Below are 27,922 nucleotides of genomic sequence, written 5' to 3'. Positions count from 1 at the left end.
TACTGTCTGCTGTGTTTTTCAGACTCTTCTAGCAGCTGACATCCAAGTGCTCCCTGCTTGTGTCACAGGGTTAATGACTTACAACCAGACGTCCCAGTATCATGTGATTTATAAAATCATGTCCTCTCCTAATTCAGACAACAGGCTGTGAACTGGCTGAGAAACCCAAACTGCCAAAGCCATTATTTGACTGCCAGGTGTAATTGAATTTGCAGAATTGTTAGAATAACAATGACCAAATGGAAAAACGATGTGTCTTTTCATGGACTCTGACACCACTGAATGCTCTGCAGCAACATAACTGAAAGTCAATTTCTTTTTTATTTCGGACACACAGGCCTGTATGTACAGCCTATGAGAGGTGTTTTGCTACAATGCAGGCTAGTTTACAGTTTCACATTGTTTTAGCAAATCCAACTACTCTTTACAAAACAGGACATTCACACAAACTATGACTTAAAAAAAATACTCCTCTGTCATCTGTTTCCTCACAGAGAAACATCCAAATGAGTGAATGATCCCTGACACTCACTGAACTCTATAATACACTAAAATAAGACCTATTTCACAGGAAAACTGAGCGTGACACTAGGCTATTGAAAATGTACATACAACACTCAGAGAAATTGATAACATCACTTGAAAACTTGTTACAAAGACCTAGGGCTGTACAATATTTTTCGAAATATAAGTAAAACATGTGCACAGGGTTGTTTAACGGTAACAGCAGAACTGTCAGGGAAACCCCACACCGAAGTCAACACTTGTCTATACAAAATAAAATAGTGTCATCAACCTCTTGGCCACAAATGTGCCACCTAAAACAGCTGATTTTCTAAAAATAAAGAGTTCACAAAAGTCTTCAAACTTTTAGGTGCCTTAAAGTGGCAAAATGTGGTAGCAGTTAGAACTGCCGCGGCGTTCCTTTAAAAGGCTTGAATCCTCCCACGTTGCCGCCACTGGGAATGGAGTTGTTGGTAATCTGTACAATTCGGTTCATTCCAGATGAAGAGTGACTGCACAAAGAGAAACAACACCAAAGTTTAAGATGGCAGATAAAAGGGATAATAATAATAACTTCATTTATATAACACCTTTAAAAATGGAGTTTAAAAAGAGCTTTGACAAACAATGCAAAGCAGAAATGGGAATACAAAGACAACGATACAACAACAGAAAGCCAGACAGCCAACTGAGAACAAGCGAGAAGAAACCAGGGTAGAGTTAAGATAAAAATTAAAACCAGTGGGCTAACAATGCAGGATGCAGGATGCATGATGTCAACATAAAATAATACAAAGAAATAGACCAAACAGAAAAACTAAAAGCAATCAAGCCACAAATAAAATGAAATAAAATAGATAAAACATAAATGAAAATAGATAAAATAATAAAAAAGAAACAAAAGAAATACAAAGGAGGCATCAAATAAACGCAAGTCTGTAAAAATTATTTTTAAAAAGTCGCTGATTCTGCGAGCTTCATCTCCTCACGTCGTTCCAAAGCTAAGGGGCCCTGATGGCAAAAGCACGGTCACCTTTAGTTTTAAGCCTCCTAAAGTGCCCCACCTGAAGATCTAAGGCTAACTGGCTCATAAGGGGTCAACATTTCTGTTAAGTATCTTGGGGGCGACCCAAACGAGCTTTATGATAGGATAATACGATTCAGTGTTGTAATCATTTGTTTATGAGTCTGCTGTACCTGGAAGGAGCCATCATGCTGCCCCGGCTGTCCCCCATTCTGCGATTGTCGGGGTAGCCCCCACCCTGGGAGCTCGATCCACCGTGCCACTCTTTCCTCAGACCCTGATCCCTGCTGTGACGTTCCACCACGACCTGGCGACCAGAGCTGAATGGCTGCAGAGAAAGACCAGACTTTGAGCCAGGAGTCTACGACTAAATGTTAACTTCTTTAGAAAAATTGCGCGTGTTAGGGAAGTACTGTGCATACTACTGGATAAATGAGACTTGGATTACACTGCACATGTTAAGTGAGAGTTTGTAAACAGATGTTTTGATACAGTTTTACTGTTACACGCGGTCCCCAAACAGTAAGTCAATATGTTTTCCACATACAGGTTTGCAAACTAAAGGTAACACAGCATGACTAAAATGGTTAATTTGTATTTAGGGCTTAAAAAGGTTAAATGACTAAATTAACAAGAGAAAAAACAGAATCTTGCAGATTTTAAGTTTCACTAATTGAACTGTCACACAAAGAATTTAAATTCCTGCGCAGTGTGCTGAGGATTTGTTCATTACCAGTTATGTTAATTAGCTACAAACAGAAAAACAGAAAATCCTCACATTTGAGAAACAGGACTCACTAAATATTTGAGTAAAATTAAAAACATCAAAATTGAGGTTAATTCAAACTCTGTCAATTAACTAATCATCAATAGATTGCCAATTTTCTATTTAGCTGAGATTCAAATGTGTTTTTCAGACTTAAGATAACCTTAATTTATTTTCTGTATGACCAAAACCATTAGTACAGAGGACCTATGAAACGCACGAGAACTCTTAAGACCTTTTTACACCAGGAACAAAACAAAAAATGAAATGAAAATGCAGAATATTTGTTGATGTTCATTTAAGGAGAAAAAAAACTAAGGCTCAGAAATGAATGTGGATGGGCTTTATGTTTTTAATTAACATGCAATATTTTGCACAAATGATTGAGGTTTGGTGTAAAAAGACCTCAAATCAAGAGGGTCAGCTCACCTGATCGTTCATCACCATGGGTCTCCCATCTCGATCGTTAAAGCTGCTCCTCCCCTGGCTGGCCGAGGCGCCTCCTCTGAGTGACGGGCCTGGACCATCTCTGCCTGATCGCTCTGCACGCATGCGCATCGGTCCTCTGCCCAGCCCAGTGAGAGATTTTAAACAAACAATTTAGCTTTCACTGATTGTGGAGGAAAAAAAAGGAAACTGAGGATTTTTCTTCTTTATTTTACCGTATATCTCCCTTGTTGGAGCTGATGCCTCCATCATTCTTCCATCCATGCCCTCCGTCCCTGGGTGAGCGGTTGTGCGACATGCCAGGCATTGTAGCTCTGGCTCCCATAGGGCGATCATGCATGGGCATGGGCCGCCTCTCATCTCTGTCCCTGCGGTCGGTGTCCCGGAGTTCGGTGCGTGGTGGAGGAGGTGGCTCAGGTCTGCGGACTGTTTCAAAGCTCTTGGGGTAACGCTCAAAGCTGGAGCTCTCTCTATGAGGAGCAGGGCGACTCTTCTTTACCTCTGGCTCGTCAAACCGGTTACGTCTTGCAACAAAACAAAGACCGAAATGAGAAAATGAGATCGGTCACATCACAAGAAGTGAAATGAGCAAAAAGCAGCATAAAACAGATAGGCCAGGAACACATACTGTAGACGACCTCAGGTGCTATACTTCCAGCACTCGTACCTGTCGTACGTGTTGGGCTGCTCGGCAGCAGCCTCTGGAAAGCGACCCCTCTCTCGGGGAGTGAAGTTTGAAAAGCGGTTCTGCTGCCGGTTGTAGTTCGAACCTTGGTTCAAACGGACATCAGACTCCGACTGCAACTTCTTGTTGCCATTCCAGTAGGAATCATCTCTCCGGCTGAAACATTGAATACAAACATACCTTGTGAGCAATGAGCTTGGACAGTTCAAAATATATTCAATACAGTGGTATCATTTATGTAATATTTTCTATTTAAGCAATATTCTGTTTGCCTGAGGAGGATTATGCACTGATGTAAATTTCACCAGGTAAAACTTTCCTCACAGTCACAATGAGCAGCAAAAAAAAATATGGCTGCAATAAAAGGGAAGCATGATTATGTTGTCAAAAACACCAAATTCTAAAAAGACAAAAGTTGACGACTGCTGCCTTACAAGTCTCCACTTAGGTTAAACAATTTTGATCATAATCACACCGCGATGAAAATGCTGAGGGACAAAAATTTAAATAGTGCATTTACCCGTGTTCCACTTCACGGCCCCTTTTGAGGTTGTTTCTCTTTTCCTGCTCATAACGGAGCTGCTCTTGCTGCCTCCGCAGCTCCTCACGTTCACGTGCCATGCGTTCTGCCTCTTTTCGCCGTTCCTGAAAGAAGTCATATTAAAATGCACCAATTTACTACTGCACCAACTACTGAGAGATACAGATATTATCACAGTCTGAGTGGCTTTAACAACTTCTTACAAACAAATCCGAAGCATTTTAAAAAATATAGCAAATTACAAGGCTACTCCTTCTTGCTAATGCACACAGCTTTCCTGCTGCACACCTGAAATTATAAACTGCAATCTGTAATCATTAACTCCTAAGATAAGCAGCTTTTGGAGAAGCCTGAAGATTTGTGGGGGGAAAATTGTTTACTTGTACACAGGTAAAATTATTTCATGCTCACGGTACCTGCTCTATACGGACTCTCTCTCTCTCAAGCCTCTCCCTCTCCAAACGCTCCCTTTCCAGTTTTTGTCTTTCCATTTCAAGTCTCTGTCGCTCGCGGAGCAGGTTCTCCCGTTCTTCACGCTCTCTCAACAGACGGACACGCTCACGTTCCCGACGTTCTTGTTCGGCAATTTCTCGTCTCCTTCAAAGAAAACAAAAAACAAACACACCTCGTTTTAGGACTTGAAGACATGATACAAAGTAATTAATAATGACATGATTCAAGACTACCTGCGCAACTCCACGGCTCTACGGACACGCTCCACACGGGCCACCCGCTCCCGCATCCTCTGCTCCTTCATCTTCTCAAAGGGCAGGATGTCTTCTCCCTTGTTGATAAAAGGTCGCTGTCTGTCTCTCATCATCTCTAACTAAAGGGAGAAAATAGAAATTTCAGTTTAAAAAAAAAAAAGCTCAAAAGGTGAAAAACGGATAGAGCAAATAAAGTTATGTGTTTATAATATGAAGTTTTCTACCTCTTCAGGAGGAATCAACCATTTTGGGCGCCTCTGAACATTCATGTTCACAAAGGGCTGAAAAAAACGTGTCAAACAGAATCTCATTTAACATCCTCTGATGGCAAAGTTAAAATATGATTTAAAAAACAATTATATTCATGAAAATAGAAATTTAGTTTTTTTTTAAGTCTTACTTTGTCAAAATACCTTCCCCTTCTGAAAGGTCTCATTTTGCCAAAATTCGAATCTCCTTTGGGATGATGGGCCATCACCACCTTGCCTGGGCTCTTTGTCCCTAGGATATAAAGGATAAATAGTTAGAGTAGGAAAACATGTGCTTTATGATAATGTCAACCTGATTTTCAAATTTAAGATGAACAGGAGCAAAACATACGTCCATGTTTTCTATCATCTTTCTTTGAAGAATCTTGCCCCGAGTTTGATGCAACTGACTCAGAATTTCCACTTCTGGCTTCCTGTTTCTTGGATGAGTCTTTGTCCTTTTCTGAAAGTTTCTCCGATTTCTTGTCCTCTTTTTTGTAAGATGGTTGTGCTCTACATGCAAGGAAAACAAAAGGTTAAATGTGCTTTCAATCAACAAAAGATTAACTTTCAAACCTTTTCTGTTTCTCACTTGTTCGGCTGTTTTATCCCAGTGGAGCTGCGCTTATCACTGGATTTGCTGGAACTTGCTTTTTCCTCTGCTTCCTTCTTTGAGCCCTCCTTTTTGAATGGATCGTTTTTGGCCTGGAAAAAAAAAACAATACAAAGGGTGGCATTAGACCAAGCAAGGTCTCAAACAGGGCTGGGGAATATGGCCTTACAATAATATCATGATATTTCAGGGTATTTTTGCAATAACAATATTCTTGACAATACGACAAAAATAGAAAATATTTGATTTGAATTTCAAAAACATAAAACTGTAACAAAATACATGTAAGTTTCATATGTCAACATAAACTTAACAGTAACGCAAGTTAAAATATTCTGTAAAAAATAAACAGAAATGATCTCTCATTTCTTTAGTTTGTAAACAGCAGGACCTCAGTGAGAGTTAGATTCTGTATAAAATATAAATATTTCATCACACACACCTTAACGGGCATAATAGAGAGGGAAAATGACAGAGAGAGAGAGGCAGAAGGTGCTGCTGTCAGAGGAGCCGCTTTACTCTGAGCAGTAAAACGCTTACAGACTGTTTTTAAAACATTCAGGACTCGCAGGCCAATTAAAGCTACGTGTCAGAGATGATGGTGGAATGAGAGAATCTGAAAAGCAGCGTTTGACCTCAGCAACTAATCAGCTCCACCTCAAAAATGAGAGTGAAACGCCACTGATTCATCTCCACTGAAGTCACTCGAAAAGTCATTCTTCCTTCATGGAGCCAGAAGCAGTTTCACTTTCAAACATGTCTGTTGTTGCCATGTTTAATGTTGTAATGATACTATGTCAACAAGTCAAAATATTGCCATTTCACGACATTAATTTGTCTCATCATGTTAAAAATTATACCGGTACTATCATGAATGATATATGATATGACAAATTACTAGCTTCAAACAATTCTGATTCTACATCCACCTCCTAACTTACCCTTTCAACATATATCTGCTGTCCATGGAGCTCTGTGCAGTCAATATGGGAGACGCAGCGTGTCACCTCTGTGCTGGAAGACATCGTCACCAAGCCGTAACACTTTGAACCAGGGCTGCGAGCATTTGTAACCACCTTGGCACTTAAGACCTGTTGGCAACGGATTTCATGTTAACATTTTTTTCAAGACGCTAAACACAAAGTCACAGTGCTGGTTCCAGACATATTCAAAATAACCAACTAATTAAAAAACAACTGCATGGGTTATTTACCTTCCCATATTTGCCAAACAGGTTCTTTAGATCAGCTGCTTTGGTGTTTGAAGACAGGCCGCTCACCCATATGTTGCAAGAAGAGCTGCTCTTGCTGACGATTCCTGATAAAGATGTTTTTTAAACACAGTTGGATGAAATAAGAAAATTGCCTCCCTGGGTTCCACCTTTCTTAAAACATTTGGACACGCTTCTTACCTTTGTCATCTTTTGTAGATTTCCCATCTCTGTCTCTTGAAGAGCTACAAAGCAAATGTTGCAACAACAAACAGAGGAAATGAGTGAGGGTAAATAAAACCTGACGTATAGTGACAGGCATTCGTCTAGTGGAATAAAACACCACATTTTGTGCTTTTCAAAAAATACAAATAAAAATTTAAAAATCCTGCAGGCAAGGCGTGGATCTGAACCAATGTCTCAAAGGCTTCATTGCTTTTCCAGTGGTGAGATGGGTCAGGTTGTCAGCCAATTTATTCCCTGGACCAATGAAATCTTCGGAGGTTTGTTCAACTTCACAGCGAATCATTTGACCAAAAAGAAGAAAAAAAAACACTGCCATCACGGGGACTAACGCTCTTTTAGAATGCCTTGTGTAGAAACTGGAAATGGCTTTAAAACTGCTGGAAAGGTCAAAGTAACAAAATAAGACGTGTTTTCTCAGCTCCTGGTTAATGGCACAATTTAACCAACTTCAGAAAAATAAATCAAAGTAGTAAATGGCAGGATTAGGTACATCAGTGAACATTTCCCTTATGGCAAAAAAAAAAAAAAAAAATCTTGAGGCTACCCACAATGTTGCGTTCTTAGTGAGCTGGACTTGGTAGTAGTATCAAAGAACTGACATAGAAAGACAAACCTCTTTGCTTGACCTGATGCCCCAGTAGTGGAGGGGCCTTTCTTCCCAGAATCCTTGTCTTTGTCTCCCGTTTCAGCTTTCTTCTGGGCCTCTCTGCCGTCTTTCTTCGTGGGCTCACCCCTGGATCCTTCATCTTTCTTACCATCTTTGTGGCCCTCGGTCTCTTCCGCCTTCATGTCATCATCTGGGCCCGTCTCAGCAGAGGCCTCTGGCTCATCAGTGCCCTTCTCGGCCTCTGGATCTGGAAGTTTCACATGTTTACCTGTTTCCAAGAGATCATCGCCATCAACATCTAGGGTGATGGCATCTTCATTTGGGATTGAGACCGATAGGTGATCGTCCTCGGCTTCTTTGGGGGAATTCATGGCTTCTGCATCCATCTCAGCCAGATCGGCCTCCCCCTCTGGCTCAGCCTCCCCATCCATCTCTGGGTCGGCATCCTCATCCACCTCTGGCTCAGCCTCAGCATCGACCTCTGGCTCGGCCTCAGCATCAACCTCTGGGTCGGCCTCAGCATCCACCTCTGGGTCGGCCTCAGCATCCACCTCTGGGTCGGCTTCTGCCTCCACCTCTGGCTCAGGCTCTGAATCAGCCTCAGCCGCCACAGCTTCTGACTCTGGTTCAGCCTCAGCCTCGGACTGAGCGAGGCTGTCCTCACAGGGTGCAGGCTTAGAATTTTCACGAGTACCATCATCTGTATCAGTTACATCTGAGGGATTTAACAAGGATAAACATGGCAAAACACAACTTTTAACATTGACATGTCGCATGTTACTTGACCTAAAAGTAGAATAGAAAGCACATTTAGTGTTAATGGTCATCGAGGGCGTAGACACCACAGGAAGACACAAAACACACACTCTTCACTGAACGAGGGACGATTCAATGCTGCTCTTCATTTCTTGACACATGTAGTGTATGTGAAGTACTTGAATCATAATTCACACTGAACGTGCAATTCCAGATGCCTCCTACAAAGTGTGGCAGTTCTCCGGGTAGGAATCTTGTCGAAAAGTTCAAATGAAGACAAACAACTCATCAGTTCACCCGTCAGTTTTTGCAAAATGCAAAAAGCATCCTCAGCTGGTCAGTCTATGGAAAGCCATCTAGGAAATCTTCAGTATCTTCCAATGTTTCTTCAAAAACCAATGTAACATCAGCTGATTTCGGGGCACTCTGAAAAAGCATCTTTCATCACAAAATCCAAGTGGCTGTAATGTGTCCAGTCAACTGTACACATCTGTGTACAAAACACGTGTCCCTGTGGTGACAACAGCCTGTCCCTCCGGTCGTGGGTCGTGCTGTGTGGCAGATCTCCTCACTGTACACATCATGCTGCGGCTGCAGTCCTTTGGCAGGAATCAGTGCCAGTTTCAATGGATGTCATCTGCAATGGATGCGCTAAGTCTCCTGATCTTTTGTTGCCTCTTGATTTGAGGCCTTGACATCTTTACAAAGTGTTAGGAGGGGTCTAGCGTTCCTTGAGCAACCCAAATCCCATCCTTGTTGACAAGCTGGCTCACATGACAAAACCTGTGATAAGGCGTCTGATTCCTGTGGTAAAGGTAGCAGAGGATTCGGACCTGCCCAGGGCACTGGTCTGTCCACCAATGTCAATAGGAAAGTGAAATCATTCAAGTTCAACACGTTGTTGCTTCTTCCAATTCACCGGACATAAAATATCAGCTCGTTTGTGAGCCTTCACTCTTTGTTTCCCTGGGGAATGTAGGAGGTTGAATGCCAGAGGCAACGGAAATCCACAGAGCCAAAGAGAACCCTTCTTTAAAACATTCTGAGTAATCCACGAGAATTTGGTAACCGAGTCAAGCAACCCGTATCCAGTAATTTTTGTGCTTACCACCAATTACAAAAAGCTTGAGTAGGACTTCGAGACATCTTCATTAAACATATCATCTGTTCTCTTTTTGGCACAATGTGAACTAGATAGTGCAGAAGCATGAAATACCACTAGATGTGGTTATGCATTCTAACAGGAGTTTCTTGTCATCATACATGTTGGCTGTGAAGACAAAACAACCTAATGTTAGCACTGGGCATTAGTGCGCCGACATACATACCTTTTTCTGATTCGTACTCTTCAGTTTCCTAAAACAGAAAACACTGAGGTGAGCTGACAAGTGAATCAATACAAAAGGTGGGGCGACAAAATGTCACAGCTAATTGTACATAAATAATTAACAAAATATTGCTGTATATTTGCAAAACATTAGCACTCCATGCTTCTATTTTATGAATCCATAAAGCATCAATCTCAAAAGACATAACACTTCTAGAGATACTAACTCCTATCAGAGAACTACAGGATGCAGTTTCAAACTAAGTTCTGACACAGAGATAAACTATGTTTTCGTCCCAACAGTATTAGAGAATCACATGGAGGAAAGTCCAGCCTCTGTGAATTACGTTTGTGGTTTTGAATTCAGTTCCAGTGATTAATGGGACCGAGAAAGGTTTGAATAACTTGCACAAACTTTGTCAACTAAATTGTTCAGTCTTACAAGTATCTCAACTGCTATTAGTCATTCATCTTTTTACACTTTTTCAGACTGACTTCCTGGCATTAATAGATATTTGCTTGGCCTCCACTGACAATCCAAACTTTTTCATAATTTTGGTTTTGGCTTCATACAAACCATGGAAACAGCTCTCACTGTGGTGATTGGGCTCACACTTTAAAAACAATTGCTGCTAACTATTTATGTACAAGAACTCTGCAACGATGGCATAAAATGCCATTTTAATGATAATTATGGGAAGCACAAAAGCAAGAGATGTGGCAAACATTTATGCAACGGAAATGTATGCCTCAGTCACCTTGGAAAACACATCCTCTTCGCCTGTGGTATCCGCATCTGAATCCACTTTCTTCCCTGAAAGGTAAAATATATTTTAAAAAATTAAAATCTCCATGCAAAAAAAAAAAAAATGAACAGAACATGTAGACTTGGTATGCCACACTGTCTCATGGATTAAGCGAAAGCATCATTACCTTTGGCTTTTCCACTTTTCCGAGTTGATGCGTCAGCTGAAGACTGGATTTGAATGTTTTCTGTATCACCATTTTCATCCTGAAGAGCCTTAAAAAAGATTTAAAGTAAAGCTGTTCACATTTTTTCTCCTAAACAACAAACTCTTCTGCCTGGTGAGACAGAATAAACTGTGAGCTACTTAAAAAAAATCAGATTAGTTTTAACCTTGTCCATGTTTTATTTGTCTTATTCACTTCATTACTCTTGTAAGCGTGGTGCAGAATTTCAGGTTCTCTGATGGATGGCTTTGAATAGTTAATGTGACATGAGTATCATCAGATGTGAAATTATAGATACATTTTAACTTCGAATGTCAAGTTTTAGTCCGTCATCATGTTTATGACCTAAAATGTCAAAGGCTTAATCAAAATGGTTTATATATAATATAATGGATATATAACATCGCATTTGGCCAATAATTGATGCAGATAACTAATGCCAATGATGATATATCTATCTAATTTTAGAGATTAGCAAGTCTCCTCTGTAGTGGAATTTAAATCACATTATGCAGACTCTTATCGTGATGGCCCACCAGCAGATGGAGACATAAAATATAATGCTTTTCCGTGTATGTAGTTTTCATCTGTTGTGCAGAAAAAAGAAAATAATTTAACTTAGTGTTGATTTTCTGTGCATGTATATTTCATCAAAAAATACAAAATGAACATGTTGATGGATACAGATATTTCATTTTAAAGCCAATATCTGCAGATACCGATGACCTGCCAATATCATCGCGCATCCCTAACCTAAACCACAACACTAAATTAATTTAATTTGGCTTTCATTTCACCAACCAACAAAACCATAAAATAAAGGCTATTAATAACATCAAAATATGTTGTTTTTTTAATATCCGTAATTAAATAAATAAGATAGCAGGTTGTTTCATTCCGAATATTTTCAGAATAATACATTCTCAAACTCAAGAGAGACAAAGCGAGATATTCTTGTTTCTTAAATGTCAATGTTTAATGTATAATTTTCATTGACATGTTTTGATCCCAAAATATATCCACCCTCGAGTGGAAACACAGATCTGCTGATGTGAGTCCGCGTTTATATTTCCGTGGTCCTACAAGCGTTTAACGACGAGGCTCACTTCAACAACTGAAAGTCTAATATACGAAATCTGATCATTTCCAATAAACACCGATGCCAGGTGGTGGCCTAATTTGACACCGTGGCGCTTTATAGGATCGGCAAGCAGTTTCCACGTGTTGTTTCGATAAACTGACAACCTACAGAGGCCTTTGGTGTCTGTTTTGGTCCCACGATAACAGCGTAGCAGCATCAGCTGCTCGCGACGTTCACGATAGCTGGAGCGGCTAACGTTTCACTTTTTCCGACAGGTGTAGTGTTATGTTTACAGTGTTAGCAGCTAACCCAGGGTGCAGTTACAGAGCTAAACATAGCCAGCGCGCATGTCAACAGTTCAGCACTCGATAGCCCATGGATGTATTATCGATAACCTATCAGGAAACACAACCGTCACAGCGTTAGCTAACGTTAGCATTAGCAACTCTGTGTGGCATTTTCGCAGCTCGGTAACCCTTCCTTACAAATATAGGCTTTTGTTAGTTACCTGTTTCAGTCTTGCAAGAAGGACGCTCTTTATACCAGAAGTGTCCAAATTCCTTCGTTTGAGCTCGGATTTAAGATCAACAACTCTTAATTCGGTTATTTTCTTGGACTCCGTGGAAATGGCACCCGTCGCCATTTTACCTCGAGATTACTGAATTGTGCGCAGGCGCAGAACGATTTTCCGCCCCAATTTCTTCTTCGTTGTCTTCTTTATTGTTATTAAATGTCACGACGACCCCTACTGTGGAGGGGGAGCCAGAGTACATTTTTAAGGTAAAACATTAATAGCAAAGCAAAAAATGTAAACAGTATATCTAGGTCCTTGCTCCTTTAATGTATCTTACCTGGCTCCTCTGAGCTCCTTTTTTTTGTTACCTGATTGTTTTTCGTTTTTGTGTTGCCTTTAAAAAAAACCTTCTCTTTTGATTTTCTAATATATTGCTACCTCTTATGATTTTTTCTTTTGTTTTTTTTTGTATCTGACTATGCTGTAACATCATTTCCACTGCTAATCTCTATATTTTAGGCTATTTGTTTATGTTTTCCCTGACTTGTTCTGAAGCTAGATTTTATTGTATTAAATTAAGTTTAAAAAATATATTTTGAGAACAAAAATCATTCATTATGTGAATAAATGAAAAAAATAAAAGCAGGGCAAACTGTGTTCTCTGGCAGAGACTACAGCAGCTTGCACTAAAGCCTCTTTTAAAAACTGTGCACTACACACTAGACGGTTTTTAAGAAAACTCGCCATTGCAAAAAAAAAGAAAGATAACAAAAGCTGTTGTGCAGGCATTGTTATGTACATTGTAGAATAGTGCCTAATCTTTAGCAAAATACTGAAAATTCACAGTTCCAAGTGACCTGCAGAGTTTCCTCCTTTCTTCAGACCACATGTCAATGCACACATTAGGCCTACCCAGTTGTTGATTTTAAGCAGATTATATTCAGTTGCTTCTCTTGTTGGTCTAAAAACACATTTTGATTCTCCACCTATCAAGACCTAATCCTAAACTTGCCACACCAGCCTCAGATGGGAGTAAATCTAATGTCACAAACTAGTGTTTGTACACTCATATAGTGTCCACTATATTTGAGATCTTACTTTGTGATGCCCTGTACTTGTACTTTGTCAGTCATTTGCTTTATCAGTGTCTCCTTGTCCCTATTCTGTGCCCATATTCAAGCTACTAAAAAATATGGGTACATTTGCTTGGTTAAGTCTAGTCTGCATTTCTTCAGACAGAATCACTTCCCTTGTTCTCAGTATAGGCTAATTTTAATTTAACAGCTCATCAGCGATATACTCTCTAGACAGAAGCAGGCTTCTAATATTTTCTTTAATTCCATTTTAGCTGTGAAATATAAACTACAGGTTTTTTGTCAAGAGAAAGGTAGATATACAGTCAGGGAGATATTCCATACTAAGTATTAGAATAAGACAATGGTCCCACTGTTTGGATAATAGACTATAATTCATAATAAACAGTATATACCTCAGTTATTTCGTATCATAGGCCTATAATACTGACTAAAGGAGGAGCTGCCACCCCAATTGATATGAATAACCTGCATTTGGTGGGATAAGCCTACTCATGATTCTCAATGACAATATCAATTTCTCTTTATCTAGCCTACACATCTTCCACTGCAGACAGAAAACGCATCTGTTCAGACAACACCTCGGTCCATTCAAAAACAAAACCCTTTCTTTAGGCCTATGTCTTGTTGTCTCAAGCTGTAGCTCTTGAAGCAGATCAAACTCAGTATATTTCATCATGTTGATGTCGCGTGCTTGCACGATTCTTACAATCTTAGGGTTGTATCGTAGACTGCATATAATTGAATTAATTTAGTAATTTATAATATTTATATACAGTCTATGGGTTGTATCAACGTGATTAAATACAGTTATTATAAGTGGCTTTCGTCAGCTAAACAATAACTTTAATTTGCGCAACTAAGCATTTTTTGAAATTCTTGTATTTGGGGTTGATCAAGGGCTCGAGATATGATTTTCACACCTCCAACCTCAATACGCTAGTGGGCGCGCTAGTATTTGGAATGGAGGATTTAAGAAGGTGCAAAACAATGATACACAGATATCACCTGTGCATATGCGTGCATGTTTACAATAACAAACAGCTCCTCGTGCGCTTCTGTCGACATGAAACAGGACGAGGAGAGAGCGTCCTCGGTCCTCTCCACATCATAGATGTATTACAGTGACAGATTTTATCAGCACGTCTTGCTTTTGGAAAACAAACGGGATTTAGTCAAGCTGTCGCAAAGTGTCGTAAAGCAGCTGGCGGTGATCTGGCGCCCCCGCGCGGCAGCGACGGTAACGGCTGTGTTGTATCCGGAGCCAGCGAACAGACGACCTGCTGGGTAAACAAGAGTGGATACATCGACAGGCAGGAATGGCAGCTTCGTCGAGGGCTAATAGTGAGACATTTCTATCTTGTCAAATAGAAACACAGTAGAGAAGTCGTGCTAGCTTTAAAGACTCGATCGGATTCCTTCGCGAGTCAAAATGGCTGAGTATAATCGGGTATTTGCTGAGTGAAGTGAACTAGCCTTTGCGTTAGCTTAGCTGGTAGCCATCCGGGGCCCGTTGCCTTCGATTTTGCCTCAGCTCGGGACTGTGTTGTCAGTTTCACAATCCCAGCCACTAACGTCCTCGGATCGCGATTTCTATGTAGGCCTGCGTAGTTGCAGTCAGGTTTAACATTTAGATGAATGCTCGTTTTCAGCGCTTGTCATCACCCCCCGTAGGATTTCACCTCACATGTTACAAAAAGGACGGTGACACATTTAGAAAAAAAAAGGACTTAGACTCAGGTACGTGTTGTCTTTGTTGTCTTCTGTCCGGTGTTTGTCAGGCTAGGTGGCTAACTGTCCACTTTCTCTCGATTCTTTATCGTTTTATAGATCAACATAAGTTGATCACATTTAATATTGTCAGTGCTTCTCCATTTTACACGAGTTTATGTGCCAATAGTCACTCCAGCAGAGTTTGTGGGACACAGACAGAGAGACAGCTAATCGTTAAGGGTTGGAGAAACTAGCCTCACTCTCAGGCTCCATACTGTCAAGAGAAATAAATCTATGTAAGTCTGCTGTTTTCTGCCATAATCACAGTGATTGGTAGTCGTTTCACAGACAGAAAGCACAGTGAGTATCGTTAGCAGCAGCTCAGCAGTCCAGTCTCAGTCGTACATCTTGAATTGGTTCACTGATGCCATTTCTGTTACACCATACATTTTCTGCTTTAGGAGGCTGCGTATGCTTCACCTGCTAATATCTGCAGTATCTCTATCTCATCGTCTTTGTGCCCTCTTTGTGAGAAATTTCTATTATTCAGCCTTGATGCATGGGGATTTTGTTCCTTCAGGGCTGTCCTCTGAGGCCCCTGAATTCATGCATGTCATTGCGCAGCTTTCTCTGTGGCATCTGAAGGATTCTCACTTGTGTATAAAAGCAGATGTAACTTGTGTTCAGCACCATCAGCCTTATTTCACAAAAGTTGCAGCTTCAGGTCAGCATGTTGTCAGGAGAAACAGCATGTTATTATGAAACGAGGGGTGAATGAATAATGAAATGACATTGCTTAATGTGTTGTCAGTCTGTTACTGAATATATACGCAGTGTAACACACAGAAACATCACTAACACTTGTGCATTTAATGCAATCTAATAAGAATACCCTGCAGCAAACACTAACAGGAATGTTGTTGTATTACATTTTTACTGAGACTGTGCCACAGAAATGGAAAGAAGACTCAAGAAGTTTTGTAGCTGTCTCTAAATGACTTGTGAGTTGGTATAAAATGTCCTACTTAAACGTACTAGTTGGATGTTTACATTTTGACCATGTTTGTCAGGCTTTTTAATAAAAAAACTGATGAAGATACAATTACACAGGGATGTCGACAGATGCAAGATATCCAAATGTAGTGTCGTCTCAGGAAACAATGTGGATGGTACTGGCAAAGCATTGGTTTTATTTTCTTGAGATGTGTTACATCACTCGTACTTGCAGATGGCCAAATAGACAGGGTCAGTACAATATGTTCCTAAAACACTTGCTGAAATAGTAGCTTCATGATTTTGTTTTCTGATTACATCATGTCAAGAAGTGTGGCTGGCTTGTTGCTGTGGGCGAACACCACGTGCGTATAGTGTAGCCTGCAATTTCCTTCACACTGTCCCTAATATTATTTAAGCACATTTCATTAGTGTACATCACTGCAGATGCGTAAAACCCTTTGTGATTGTGGTATCTGCAATAGTGATATCCTTTAAAGAATTAATCACTCCGACTAGAAGCAATTAAATGTAATGCTTCTGTTTTGGATTCATATGTTGTCTTTGTAACTGTGTGAACCGTGTGTGTGTGTGTGTGTGTGTGTGTTTTGGGGGGGGTTTTTTGCCTACAAAATTGGGATGTCCAAACTTATCTGCTGAATCGGTATTTTGGAAAATAAAAAGCATTAATGGATTAGTATTAACTAGAGCTGGGCAATATGCCAATGTTATATTGATATTGTGATATGAGAGAAGACAACTTCTTAAATTTTAGATTTCCTAATATCGTGTAAGTGTTGTTTTTTCCTGGTTTTAAAGGCTGAATTACAGTGAAGTGATGTAATTTTCAGAACTTAAAAAGGTATTTTTAAGGGTATTTTTTTAAAAGAAAAAAGTAACAATTCTCTATGATACCAGCTTCTTAAATGTGAATATCTTCTGTTTTCTTTGCTCGTCTAATACAGTAAAATGAATCTCTTTGGGTTTTGGTCAAAACAATACATTTGAGGACATCGTTTTGAGCTTTTATTTTACCAACAACTGATTTATTAATTAAGAAAATAATCAACAGATTAATGGAAAGTGAATTGTTAGTTATAGCTGTACACTTAACACACTTAGTCATTAAATCCACATCACTGATGATTATTTATTAAAAATCTCATTGTTGCAATATCGATACCAAGATATTTGGCAAAAAATTTTGTGATGATGGTTTTCTGCATATTGCCCATCCCTAGTATTTAATATATAAAGCCTAATCATAATAATAAACATAATAAACATTTGCAAAGCTCTAAAGTTACACGGTAAGCTCTGAAAATACACCTGTGTCTTGTGTAAGCTATTTTTGTTGAGTTGCTTCTTACCAAAACGCTCTGAGTCATTTAAGTTGGTCTTTTATTGTGGAAAGGAAACAATGCTGTGCTGTGAAGAGTGTGTGTCTTGGTTCACTCTGCTTCAGAATACGGAGCCTGCCTGTTTACATCCAGCTTCCTGTTGTATTTCACCGCAAACCACGTTAACCATTAGCAGCCTCTCTTAGCTAACCTAAGCACAACCACAGCTGTTGAGGGCGATTTCTTTTTTCAAAATGTTCAAAATAAATAACAACTGACCGAGTACGAGCGAGTAACGGTGCTGCCTCACTATACGCGACCAGTTCACCTCAATTCACGTCCGCCCTGCCCAACTGGTCACTTGTATCCATCACCAACCCCCCGCTCCCGTCTCTAATGCGTAAAGTTTCATTGAAGTTATTTGGTGAATTTATGCAGGACTGTTCAGAAAGTCGCTGGAGCTGCAGTCTGAGTGGCCGTTTTGATGTGTTATGTTTGAATTGTTGAAATCGTCACGGCTCCTGGTCGTGTCCATGGGTTATGCGTCGTGCCGCCTGCTCGGTTCCAGTTGCAGGTATCCCAGCATGCTTTGTACGGGAAATCAGTCGCTTCCCAATACACGATGAATGGGAGCAGATTTCTAGTCACCTGACATTGCGTACGGTGGGGCTGCACCCTAACGCGATGCAGTTTTTTTTCGCGTTTGGTGTGAACGCACAGTAAAAGGCTAGTTAGAACAATTCAGTGCAGACAGTAATGATGGCTGAACTGCATGATTGAAAAAATAGGAATCAAGAGGGAAAAAATTAGATGAATGACCCATTTGTTTTTTTCTGTAATTATTAGTCAGTTATATCAAGGGGTGGGCGATATGGCAAAAATATCATATCATGATTTTTTTTTAAGGCAGGATCACAATCACGATTTTATCACGATTCTTTTTCATTTTGGATTTTACGATTATTGTGCATATCACTGAACAGTACAACCAAGCTAATTTCCCAAATTAAAAAATATAGCTCTAAAATAAAAAAGAATAACAGAACATTTAGGCCATAGTACCTCTTTGAACAGATTTTAATCCGTGTGTACAATTTTGTTTTCCACTATTTTCATGGCAATTTAATTACATGTAAATTTAATTACATTTTCCATATATGTTTTATTACATTATTTCAAGGTGAAATAATGCATTAAATTCAATAGTTTAATATCAAGTTAAGACAGCTTGAATAAATTTAGTAACTTAGTCAGATTAAATGAAATGAAATGAATGCAAACCGTACATGAACTCTGTGTAAACTTACTTAATAAATACAGAGTTAAGACTAAACATAACCTTTAGTTCTCTATGAGATGAGGTAGGACTTACACACAAACTGTGCAGAGAAGGGCCCCCCACTCAAAGTCCGAATTTGCCCCAACCCAGATTTGAACCTGGCACCCTCGTGCTGCAAGCTAACAGTGCTAACCCCTACACCACCAGACCAATGTGTCAATTTAAGAATACAAATAAAGCCAAGCTGACCTAAAATATAAACCTTATGTATTTATTTGATTAATGCATTTAGCTGTTTGGCAATCAGCTATTTGATCCGTATTAATGAAACGCCACTCGGTTGTCGAATAATCGGCTGTATTCTACAATTCATTGCATTACATGATTGTTCGACACTTCTGCTGTCGCAGTGTTTTGGCGTGAGATTTGCTTTGGTGTTATGGGAGCGGGAGACTGACGGTGTGAGAGTTCGTGCCTTGAAATATGTTTAAATGCAGAACAATACCGCATTCTGCAGTCCGGCCAAAAGACGCGTGTATGAGCATAGAATTACAACAAATATAATGTGCACTGCAGCACGATACAACGATCTCTTCATGATGGCGGATCGTGGACACATTCTAATTATTCACCATCTAAAATCGTCATATCGCACACCCCTATTCATATGTATGCTTTATGTTTTTTTATGTCATATGTAGCTTTTGCAGTTGCTTTTCTGTTTTTATTAAATTCCCTTGTAACCTAATTTCCTTTTAATTGATGCCATTAGGGATAAGTATTGTTATTTATAGTAACTTAAATATGTTGTCCTTTTTTATTATGAATTACACTCATTTAACCATAAGTTGGTGCCTTGGATGGGCTTTTCTTAAAGGTATACTGTACATGATTGTTGGTTACTGCTTCTAAACATGCTTGCCAGTCAAAGTAAAATCAAATGCCAGATTCACTCTCTTCTGGCGTTTTGCCTCACTAAATTTGCAATTTTTTGTTGTTGTCTCTTGGATTTATGCTGCTTACAGTCTGGCACTTGGTCACTACCTTTTTAGAGAGTGTCTCCCCCTCCTTTGTAGGGGTATACGCCCATGAAGGTCTCAAGTACAGAAAACAAGAAGAAAATAAGTGAATGCAGACAGAGGGCAGAGTCTCTGCAGATAATAAAGTCCTGCAAGAGTATATATTAAAAATGCTTGTCAAATATGCTTTGTTTCTGGGGCAACCTCTAGCTCACTGGGTAGAGCATGCATCCCATATGCCTCAGGCCTCTGCAGCGGTCCGGGTTTGAGTCCGGCTTGTGGCCCTTTGCTGCGTGTCATTCCCCCTTCTCTGTCCCACCTTTCCTGTCTCTCTCTAACTGAGGGAAAAGGGAAGATGGGAAAATGCCCCAAAAAATAATCTTTAAACAGAAACAAGCTTTGTCTCCAATTTAGCAGAGACAGTTGCATTAAGTAAAGGTCACATAAATGTTCGTAGTGGTCTGATGGATGGAATCCATAATCTATTTTAAGATTCAGTCATAATTATTAGAAATTGAAGTTGCTAACTAGCTGTGTCCTCTGATTAAATTTGATCTGATATTTTAGCATCATATGAAGTTAATCTCGACAAACTGCCCGTTTTATCTCTGTTATTTGAATGAGCCATTGGTGACTTTTATTCCCATCCCAGTTTATTCCAGCATTTCACGGACGAATGATAACAAAAAGATTTAGCTTGTTGATCAGACTAATATTTAAATGTGATTTTTTTCCTGTAGTTTACAATAGTTTGTTGTATAATTGGTCTTTATGTTTTTTGGAAATGTCAAAAGATTTGAATCATGTCGCCCTACAATGATCTGTCCTTTCGTTATGAAGCACAGCACCTTCTGCAATTGTAACTCTTTCCCTTCTTTTGTTTCAGATTTTTTTGAGATGCAGCAGATAGACGCCTAGGAACTGATGCAAGTGTACTTGCTGTTTGCCCTTTGAGGAAGGACCTGCCACCATGAAGAGTGAGGTGCCATCTGAGGCCCCCAGCAGACAGGAGCATCTGAAGGAGCCACTGGTGAACCCAGAGCCCATGGAGGCAGCCAAGAGCTTCCCTAACAACATGGAGGTGATTGGAAAGGCAGGCAGCGAATTCGAAACGCTGTGTGAGTCCAGGCATCGGCCCATAAGGGACACAGGAACGCACAGAGACTCAGAACGAACCCTTCCTGGGCGCCGAAAACGAAAAGGCCAACAGGCAGGGCCATCAGACTGCTCGCTGAAAGAGGGCCACATTAGTGAGAGTTCACTGGCCCCTCAGCGTCCCAGGGTAGAACTTTTACAGCACCCCAGTGAGGATGAACATAATCACGAGTCCTCTTTTAGTGACTGCGCTTCCTCCCCTTCCTCTAGCCTGCGATTCGGGGACTCAGACACTCTCAGTTCAGAGGAGGACGGGGAAGCTGGAGCAACAGGGGGCCAACACAAGGCTCCTGCCCTGACAACAGGAGGAGCCACTGGAGTTGGCCTGCGCCCTGTTCTGGGTCGAACTCGGGGGAATCGCTCTCATAAGTGGGTGCGGTCTGAAGCTGAGCCAGTGCTGCTGAAGCGGCCGTGTCTGAGCAGCCGGCGGCCACTACATAGGAAACGCTTTGTAAAAACAGCTCCTGGAGGAGGTCAGCGGACTCAGAAGCAAAAGGAGCGACTACTACTGCAGAGGAAGAAACGTGAAGTTATTGCACGTAGGAAGTATGCTCTACTTCATAGCACCAGTAGTTCCAGTGAGGAGCTGAGTAGTGACTCTTCCTCCCCCTCCTCTACCGAGGCAGAAGATGAGCTGTATGTAGATGTCAGCAGCACCAGCAGCCAGCCCAACAGTGCTACTGTAGCCACAGGTAATACAAACCAAACTCTATTATAGTTGTATCCTTGTGATGCGTTGTAGTATCTAACATATCTTGTTTGACAGTATAACATATGTATGTAGGGTATGTCATATGTTAAAAGTACTGTGAAACAACAGGGAAGGCTTATGTAGCATAATACTGGTTCATGGCAGTGTGATAACTATAACACTGTTTATTATAGACGTAAGACACTGCAATCAGTCATCATGTATTTGTATTTTCGAGGCTACAAAAGTTTGTGATAGAGTACTTAAAATGTCTTAAATACCTAATTTGTTGATAAATAGTCAATAAAAGAGAGTTTAGATGGCCTATACAGTATATCAGGGCCTTTTTAAACTTATGAGACAACATGGTTTCAATGGGCATTCAGCCGGCATAGTAATACAAAACAATTTGGAAAAATATATACTTGGTTAGGATTGTTAAAAAATAGGCAAAAAGGAGTACCATCACCGTTGTAACAGTATAATGGAAATTATGCCTCCTAAAGCTCACAGGCACCAGGATCTCAGGATCTGCAGAAACAAATATGATCCAGCATGAATTAACATTTTAACTGAAGTACATTGAAGCAATGTGCATTAATATACACTGAAAAGCAGAACAGAAAAACTGAAGTGGCTGGTGTTTGAGAGGAGCTGGTCAACATGTGTTGTGCAACTTCCAATAGGAGATGGAAATTTTGTTTTCAATTACAAAAAGGCTGTTAGTGCTGTACTTTTTTCTTTTTAGAATTTGAATAATCTTAACAGCTATATATTTTCTGAATTTATCAAAATCTTAATCCATAGGAATCCTGTTCCCCTTACTGTACAATCAGAGAGTAATTATCTGAAGTATGAGTATTATAAGTGATCTCACTGGACAAAAAAAACCCTGCTAACATCTGACTTTTGTCTTTATTGGGAAAGGTTAAAATCACCATTCATACCCAGAACAAATTACTCTGTGGTAGTCACCATATTTATCGACTCTGGCTCTGATTGGCTCCAATAGGTAGTGATTTAATCAACACTGATTTCAGACCCTTTTTTGGCGCGATGCACTGGTACGCTGCCACAAATTTCATCCATCTACATGAAAGTAGGGGTGTGCAATATGACATTATTAGATTGTGTATAATTACAATGCGTCCACAATCCGCAGTCACGGAGAGATCGTTGTATCGAGTTACAGTGCGCATTCCATCTGTTGTAGTTCTATGCTCATACATGCGATGGATCCAAACTTTTTGGCTGGACCGCAGAATCCTGACACTCGCTTTCACCGTTAGCCTCACACTCTCATGACACCAAAGCAAATCTCACGCCAAAACACTGCGACAACAGACGTGTTGAACAATCATGTAATGCAGTGAAGGACTGACTGTGGAATACAGCCGATTATTTGACACCTGAGTGGTGTTTTATTATCACGGATCAAACAGCTGATCGCCAGACAGCGCAGCAGGGTTAGAGAGAGAGACAGACAGAGCGGAGCTTCTCCTCACAGCACCAGAGTGTCTTAATGAACCAACAAACAAATATTAAGAGGTGGAAAGTGACCTCTTTAGATTTCTACAAACTACTTTATTTTAATTTCAGATTTAGTCAGACTTTTGGATCAAAGTATTAGAGGGCATCGCTCCATGTCTCATCCAGCCGCTGGCACTGAGCTCACATTATTATTACCACGGGCAGACATATTGATTTGGGGGCCTCCAGTCACAGGCACATTGCCTTATTTTCAACCTTTCTCTTAATTTAATATGAAATATCCCTAAATATATCTTCAGTGTACTCAGTGATAGTAAATAAGTCCCCAAAGGAAAAGGGTTGGAAATCATTGTACACGGTCCAGCTATATACTAGGTTTTAACCTAGCCTTGTTTTTTCTCAGCCAAAGCACACTATCTGCAAGTCTGTTTCATGCCTTCCCTATAGATACAGAGCTAAGAATTGTGGTAAAATCGTGATTGTGATCCTGCCTTAAAAATATTGTGATGATATTTTTGCCATATCGCCCACCCCTACATGAAAGGTAGCGATCAATCCAAGTTAGTCTGCATGGTTTTGAAAGAGAAACTGAATAAGGATCAGATATAATAGTAAAAAAGTGCTTTTTGAAACAAAGATACAAAGTGCTCAGGTTGAACTCAGATTTAAAACAATGCAGGATTTAAATAAAAATAGATCAGGCAATTTCAAGAAGGAACAGCAACCCCAACAATAACAAATACCATCAATGAAACAGATACGAAAAGTCGGCAGCTGAGTGCCCAAAAGATTTATGGATGTGGCCTCCATGCTGCTTTCTACTGTTTCCTAACCCTGTTTTCCAGCACGATTGTGACTACAAACGTGATACACCACTATCTGGTCTACTGGCAATGGGAAAGGAGTCTATCATCTATTTCTAGCCTTTTTTCCATGCATTAAAACCCAGCATAAATGTACTAATTTTGATGGAAATGGGTATTAATGTCTGTATAGTAAAGCAGGATCACCAGTCTTTTCATTCTGCAGCAGCTGATTTCATTCTGGCTCTTAACCAGAGAAAAGGAAGTAAGGAAATACTCACCTTGTTCAGTGTTTAGCTATAGTGGAAACATGTTAGTAGCAAGTAGCTATTCCCCTCCACATGGAAGCATACTGCCTCTGTTGTGTGGCCAAATCTATGTAAAAAAAAAAAAAAGATGACAGATATAAGAAGGCATATCTTAGCTTTTGACTGAAGTTTTCTATAAACATGATAAATGTTGAAACATACATAAGAATATTGTATGTATGTCTTTGTTATGGCTAGGGCACAACTGATAAAGGAATAGCTACTTCCCCCTCTGCTTTTTGTGGCCCCACACCTGGCAGGCTGTAATGGAAACTGCAGCCTTCTGTACCTGTTGGAACAACAGGTTTATACAGCTCCTAAATCTAAACCATAGCTTTCTGCTCTCATTCTCAGCAAATGACTGCGAATATATAAGGCACCTTCTATTTTCTGATTTTAAATTTTCCAGCATTCATAACAAGAGTCAGTATATCCTTGCCCCACCCCTATCTTGCTTCATTGTTTTCTTCATGTAGCTATTTAGCCTCAGCAATATTTCGGCTGCTGTGGCCCTAGGGGAGAATGGAAAGTTAGTTGTTGTGCCTCCATGGTGGGAGGCAGGTGGGAGAGAACTCAGGCTTTGCATAGGAACAGCAGGTCTCGCAGGGAAAACAAGGCATTTGTTTACAGCAGGGGAAAGCATGGAGGCAAGTGATGAAACCTGCCTTCCTAAATGTCCAGAGTTGGAGTGTAAGTAGTAACAATTTAATCCTGTCTAACAGTTTAGAGGTCAAGAGAAGATGTGTAATGTAACTGTGATTAAACAATATCTTAGACAGATTAACTTTAAATACAGGTCACATCTGAATTCTTCTTTTAGATCCAATAAAATTCTAAAGATTCTCTTATGTGCTCATCTGATGATTGGTGACACTAAATTGTTGGCATCATCAACCGCAGATACAAAGGATGATTGTTCAATTTTGATCATATTGCACATCATCTTACTGCCAACTGATCAAGTGGGTGGTTGGACTTCAGAAAGTCTCACCTGGGAAATTTGAAGTTTTTGTCCAGGGTTTGTAGTCATGTTAGGTATAGTAGTAGAAAGAGGTATTTTGTGCCTAACCAAACAATGTACTCATTGGTTACAACTCTGCAAGTTATATGTAAGGTGTTGTTTGTTTTACCATGTGAAGGCTTCACCAGAGAGCCAGGCTGCTAGACTTGCAGAGGGTGCTAAGCAGCAGTTCTCAGGAGACAATTGGAATAGAAATCACACTGGGGAGTATATGACAAGGCACTCAGTGATGTGCACGTAAACACACCATCACTACTTCAGCATAAAATTTTGTTACTGTGGTAATCACTCACATGAGTAATGTAGCAGTTACCGTAAGTTCTTTTTTAAACCTCTTAGCTGTTTTCATATTCTCTTGGCATAGGCAGTATCACAATATTACAGGATACCAGGGTGTTTAGAAATCCATACGGTATGATTTTAAATACAGTCAAAAATACAGACCCTTATCTTTCTATGAACTTTATACTGGAGACGCTATAATGATGACGTTTTGCATACAGTGTGCATCACGTGCCCTGAAGGTTACGCCCGGGCCACACTGCAGAGCTGCCAACTGTTATAATCACTGTATTTCCACAATCAAAAGCACATATTCTGGGGCGCCCCATGTACAGAGGCTGTGTCCTTGCCGCAGTAGCTAGAGGTTCAATTCCAGTCTCGCCCTTTGCCGCATGTCGCCCCCATTCTCTCTTCCCCTTTAACGCTTAACAACTGTCCTATCAGTAAAAGGCATAAATGCCAGTCAAACGATACCTGGATTCTTTTTTGTATCCAGATCTAGAAGAAGAAGATTATTTGTATGGTTTAGCTTGCAGTCAATCACCGCAAGCATTCTTCAATTTAATGTGATGTGTGATTGGCCCATGACCAATCGTGATGTGCATTTGATAGAGTTGGCAGTTCAGTGTGCCGACTCGCAGCCAAAATTTTCCAAAGTAAGGCTATACTACACGCCTGTTGTGTCTGGTGGTATTTTATACAACTGAATGCCACATGATGGGCATCAAATAAGGTACTAAAAGAAGGTATCAATTGAAGCACTATCAGAATCAGTATTGCCTTAAAGGTACTGGTATTGGAATTTTTCAAATGATACCCAGCCCTACCATATATAGGACGAAAACAACACAGATAATTTCACTCTGCCAGAAAAAGGAAAGATTTACATTGAAGTCTTAAGAATGTGGGAAAGAATTTGTAACTTTGACTCATATACCAGATGAATGAGTCAGCAACTCTCACTTACACTGAGAAACTGTGGCAATAATTAAAAACAGGCATGAGACTGTAGGCTCCGACAAACCTATATTGTCTGTGACTATGTGGTGTGTATGATTTTCAGCCATGAGATAGACTAAAATTATAGATTTATGTCTGGGCTTAAACCCATACAATAAACCTGTACATAAAGCTGTGTGTTCATATATATATATAAGAAATTACAACACAATTTCTATTTAGGAAAGCAATGTCCCTGTTGCCCTACCATGGTCTTGGCAATGGCTCTGTTAAGAAGAGAATGATTCATTGTCTCAAATTAGTTCGCCGTGACTTTTAACTTGTTAGAGCATTGCCTGTGATGAACTGATCTTCTTGTGTGAGCTGTGGGTGGCATTAACACACTTGCAGGACCTCTGGAGATAAAAAAAGAATTATTGTTATTAAGAACTTTAACTACCCTCAACTTTGTTCTCTCCAGTCTCTTATTGCCACCATCCCCTCTTTTGGCCAGTCCCCACCGAAGGCATTTTTAGAAGCACTTCTGACATCTGTCACTCACTTGTCTCATAGAGAAGATACTTATTATGTGTATCAACCCACACTGACTTTGTCTCACGGAAATCTTCTGTTTGTTTTTTTTTCATGCTTTATGTTGCGTTTAGTGAAGCTTAATATGCATAGGAAACTGTTAAAGTCATACAAATATTCAGCTGTGTATGTGTTTTGAACTTATTTACAATATCTTCATTGATCGATTAAGGCTCCAAGTCGGTCTGTGAGCTTCCCTTTTTCACTACAGGTAGATTCCCCTCACTTATTACGGTTGATGGGGAAATAAGACCAAAAAATCATTTCAATACGTAAAAACACTGGATTTCTTCCCATGGAGTGGACATGAAAATTGTTTTGGTTAAGTGAATTTCTGCTGTCAGTCAGCTTTACGAAGGCAGGTAGCCAACTGCTGTCCTCTCAGCTCCACAGGAGCTGCTGCTGACAGACGGCTGAGATGTTATGGAAGACAGGTTCCATGTGGATTAGATGACTGAATGCTTATGTGATGCTCACATTTAGCTTACGTCTTGATTCCAGTGCCCAATTGGGGCTCTCCTGGTAATAAGTCCAGGCAGGAATTGAATGAGCTCTAGCCCGCAGGGAACCAGTCACAGGGCAGGTTTGGGAATGGTGAAGGAAAAAAGCAAAGTCCAGTGCAAACAGAGTTGAGCACTGCCTGATGGCCTACGTTTATCCTTTAAACTGTCAAGCCTGATGACTCTGCTGTTAACATGATGAAACAAAAGGAGTACTAGTATCTGGCCACTTTCACAACTTGCTTGGTTTAAGACTGAGCCATGGAAAAAGAAAGGAAGCGTGTTTTTGAAAATAAAAGCATGAGAAGCAGATGCATTTTATAGCATGCACAAACTTTAATGTGTTTTTTGTATATTTGCACTAAAAAAACCCAAACAAACAAAAAAGGCCTATTGATTTATTTGTACCCAACTTCAGTGTGAAAGATTAATGAATGTTAAGTGTCATAATCTAA

General features: G+C 40.1%; 2 protein-coding genes across 4 annotated transcripts in view; one reads left to right on the top strand and one right to left on the bottom strand.

Moving 5' to 3' along the window:
• Positions 1 to 302: 302 nt before the first annotated feature.
• On the bottom strand, positions 303 to 12,377 carry sltm (SAFB-like, transcription modulator). Its single transcript, XM_042492160.1, has 20 exons — positions 12,243 to 12,377; positions 10,615 to 10,702; positions 10,440 to 10,495; positions 9,683 to 9,710; positions 7,605 to 8,313; positions 6,947 to 6,990; positions 6,749 to 6,852; positions 6,477 to 6,626; positions 5,515 to 5,627; positions 5,275 to 5,435; positions 5,075 to 5,175; positions 4,899 to 4,955; positions 4,654 to 4,793; positions 4,384 to 4,564; positions 3,947 to 4,071; positions 3,409 to 3,582; positions 2,957 to 3,265; positions 2,724 to 2,859; positions 1,702 to 1,856; positions 303 to 1,016 (listed from the first exon to the last, which is right to left on the bottom strand). The coding sequence occupies exons 1-20, from the start codon at positions 12,375 to 12,377 to the stop codon at positions 905 to 907; spliced, it is 3,078 nt and encodes a 1,025-aa protein (XP_042348094.1). The 3' UTR covers positions 303 to 904.
• Positions 12,378 to 14,599: 2,222 nt separating this feature from the next.
• Positions 14,600 to 27,922, top strand: part of rnf111 (ring finger protein 111) — a 37,899-nt gene continuing 24,576 nt past the window's right edge. Inside the window, exons 1-2 of one of the 3 annotated variants that reach the window (XM_042491958.1) lie at positions 14,600 to 14,686; positions 20,573 to 21,533. In XM_042491958.1, the coding sequence (XP_042347892.1) occupies positions 20,657 to 21,533 (877 nt within the window). In that variant the 5' untranslated portion in view covers positions 14,600 to 14,686; positions 20,573 to 20,656. Of the gene's footprint in view, positions 15,083 to 20,572; positions 21,534 to 27,922 lie in introns of all 3 variants that reach the window. The other 2 variants (XM_042491880.1, XM_042492040.1) reach the window with 2 other exon arrangements.

The sequence above is a fragment of the Plectropomus leopardus genome, chromosome 1 (assembly GCF_008729295.1).
Source record: "Plectropomus leopardus isolate mb chromosome 1, YSFRI_Pleo_2.0, whole genome shotgun sequence".
Classification (NCBI taxonomy): Eukaryota; Metazoa; Chordata; class Actinopteri; order Perciformes; family Serranidae; genus Plectropomus; species Plectropomus leopardus.
Note: the sequence above shows the minus strand (reverse complement) of the source record. Positions and strands in the feature narration are given on the sequence as shown.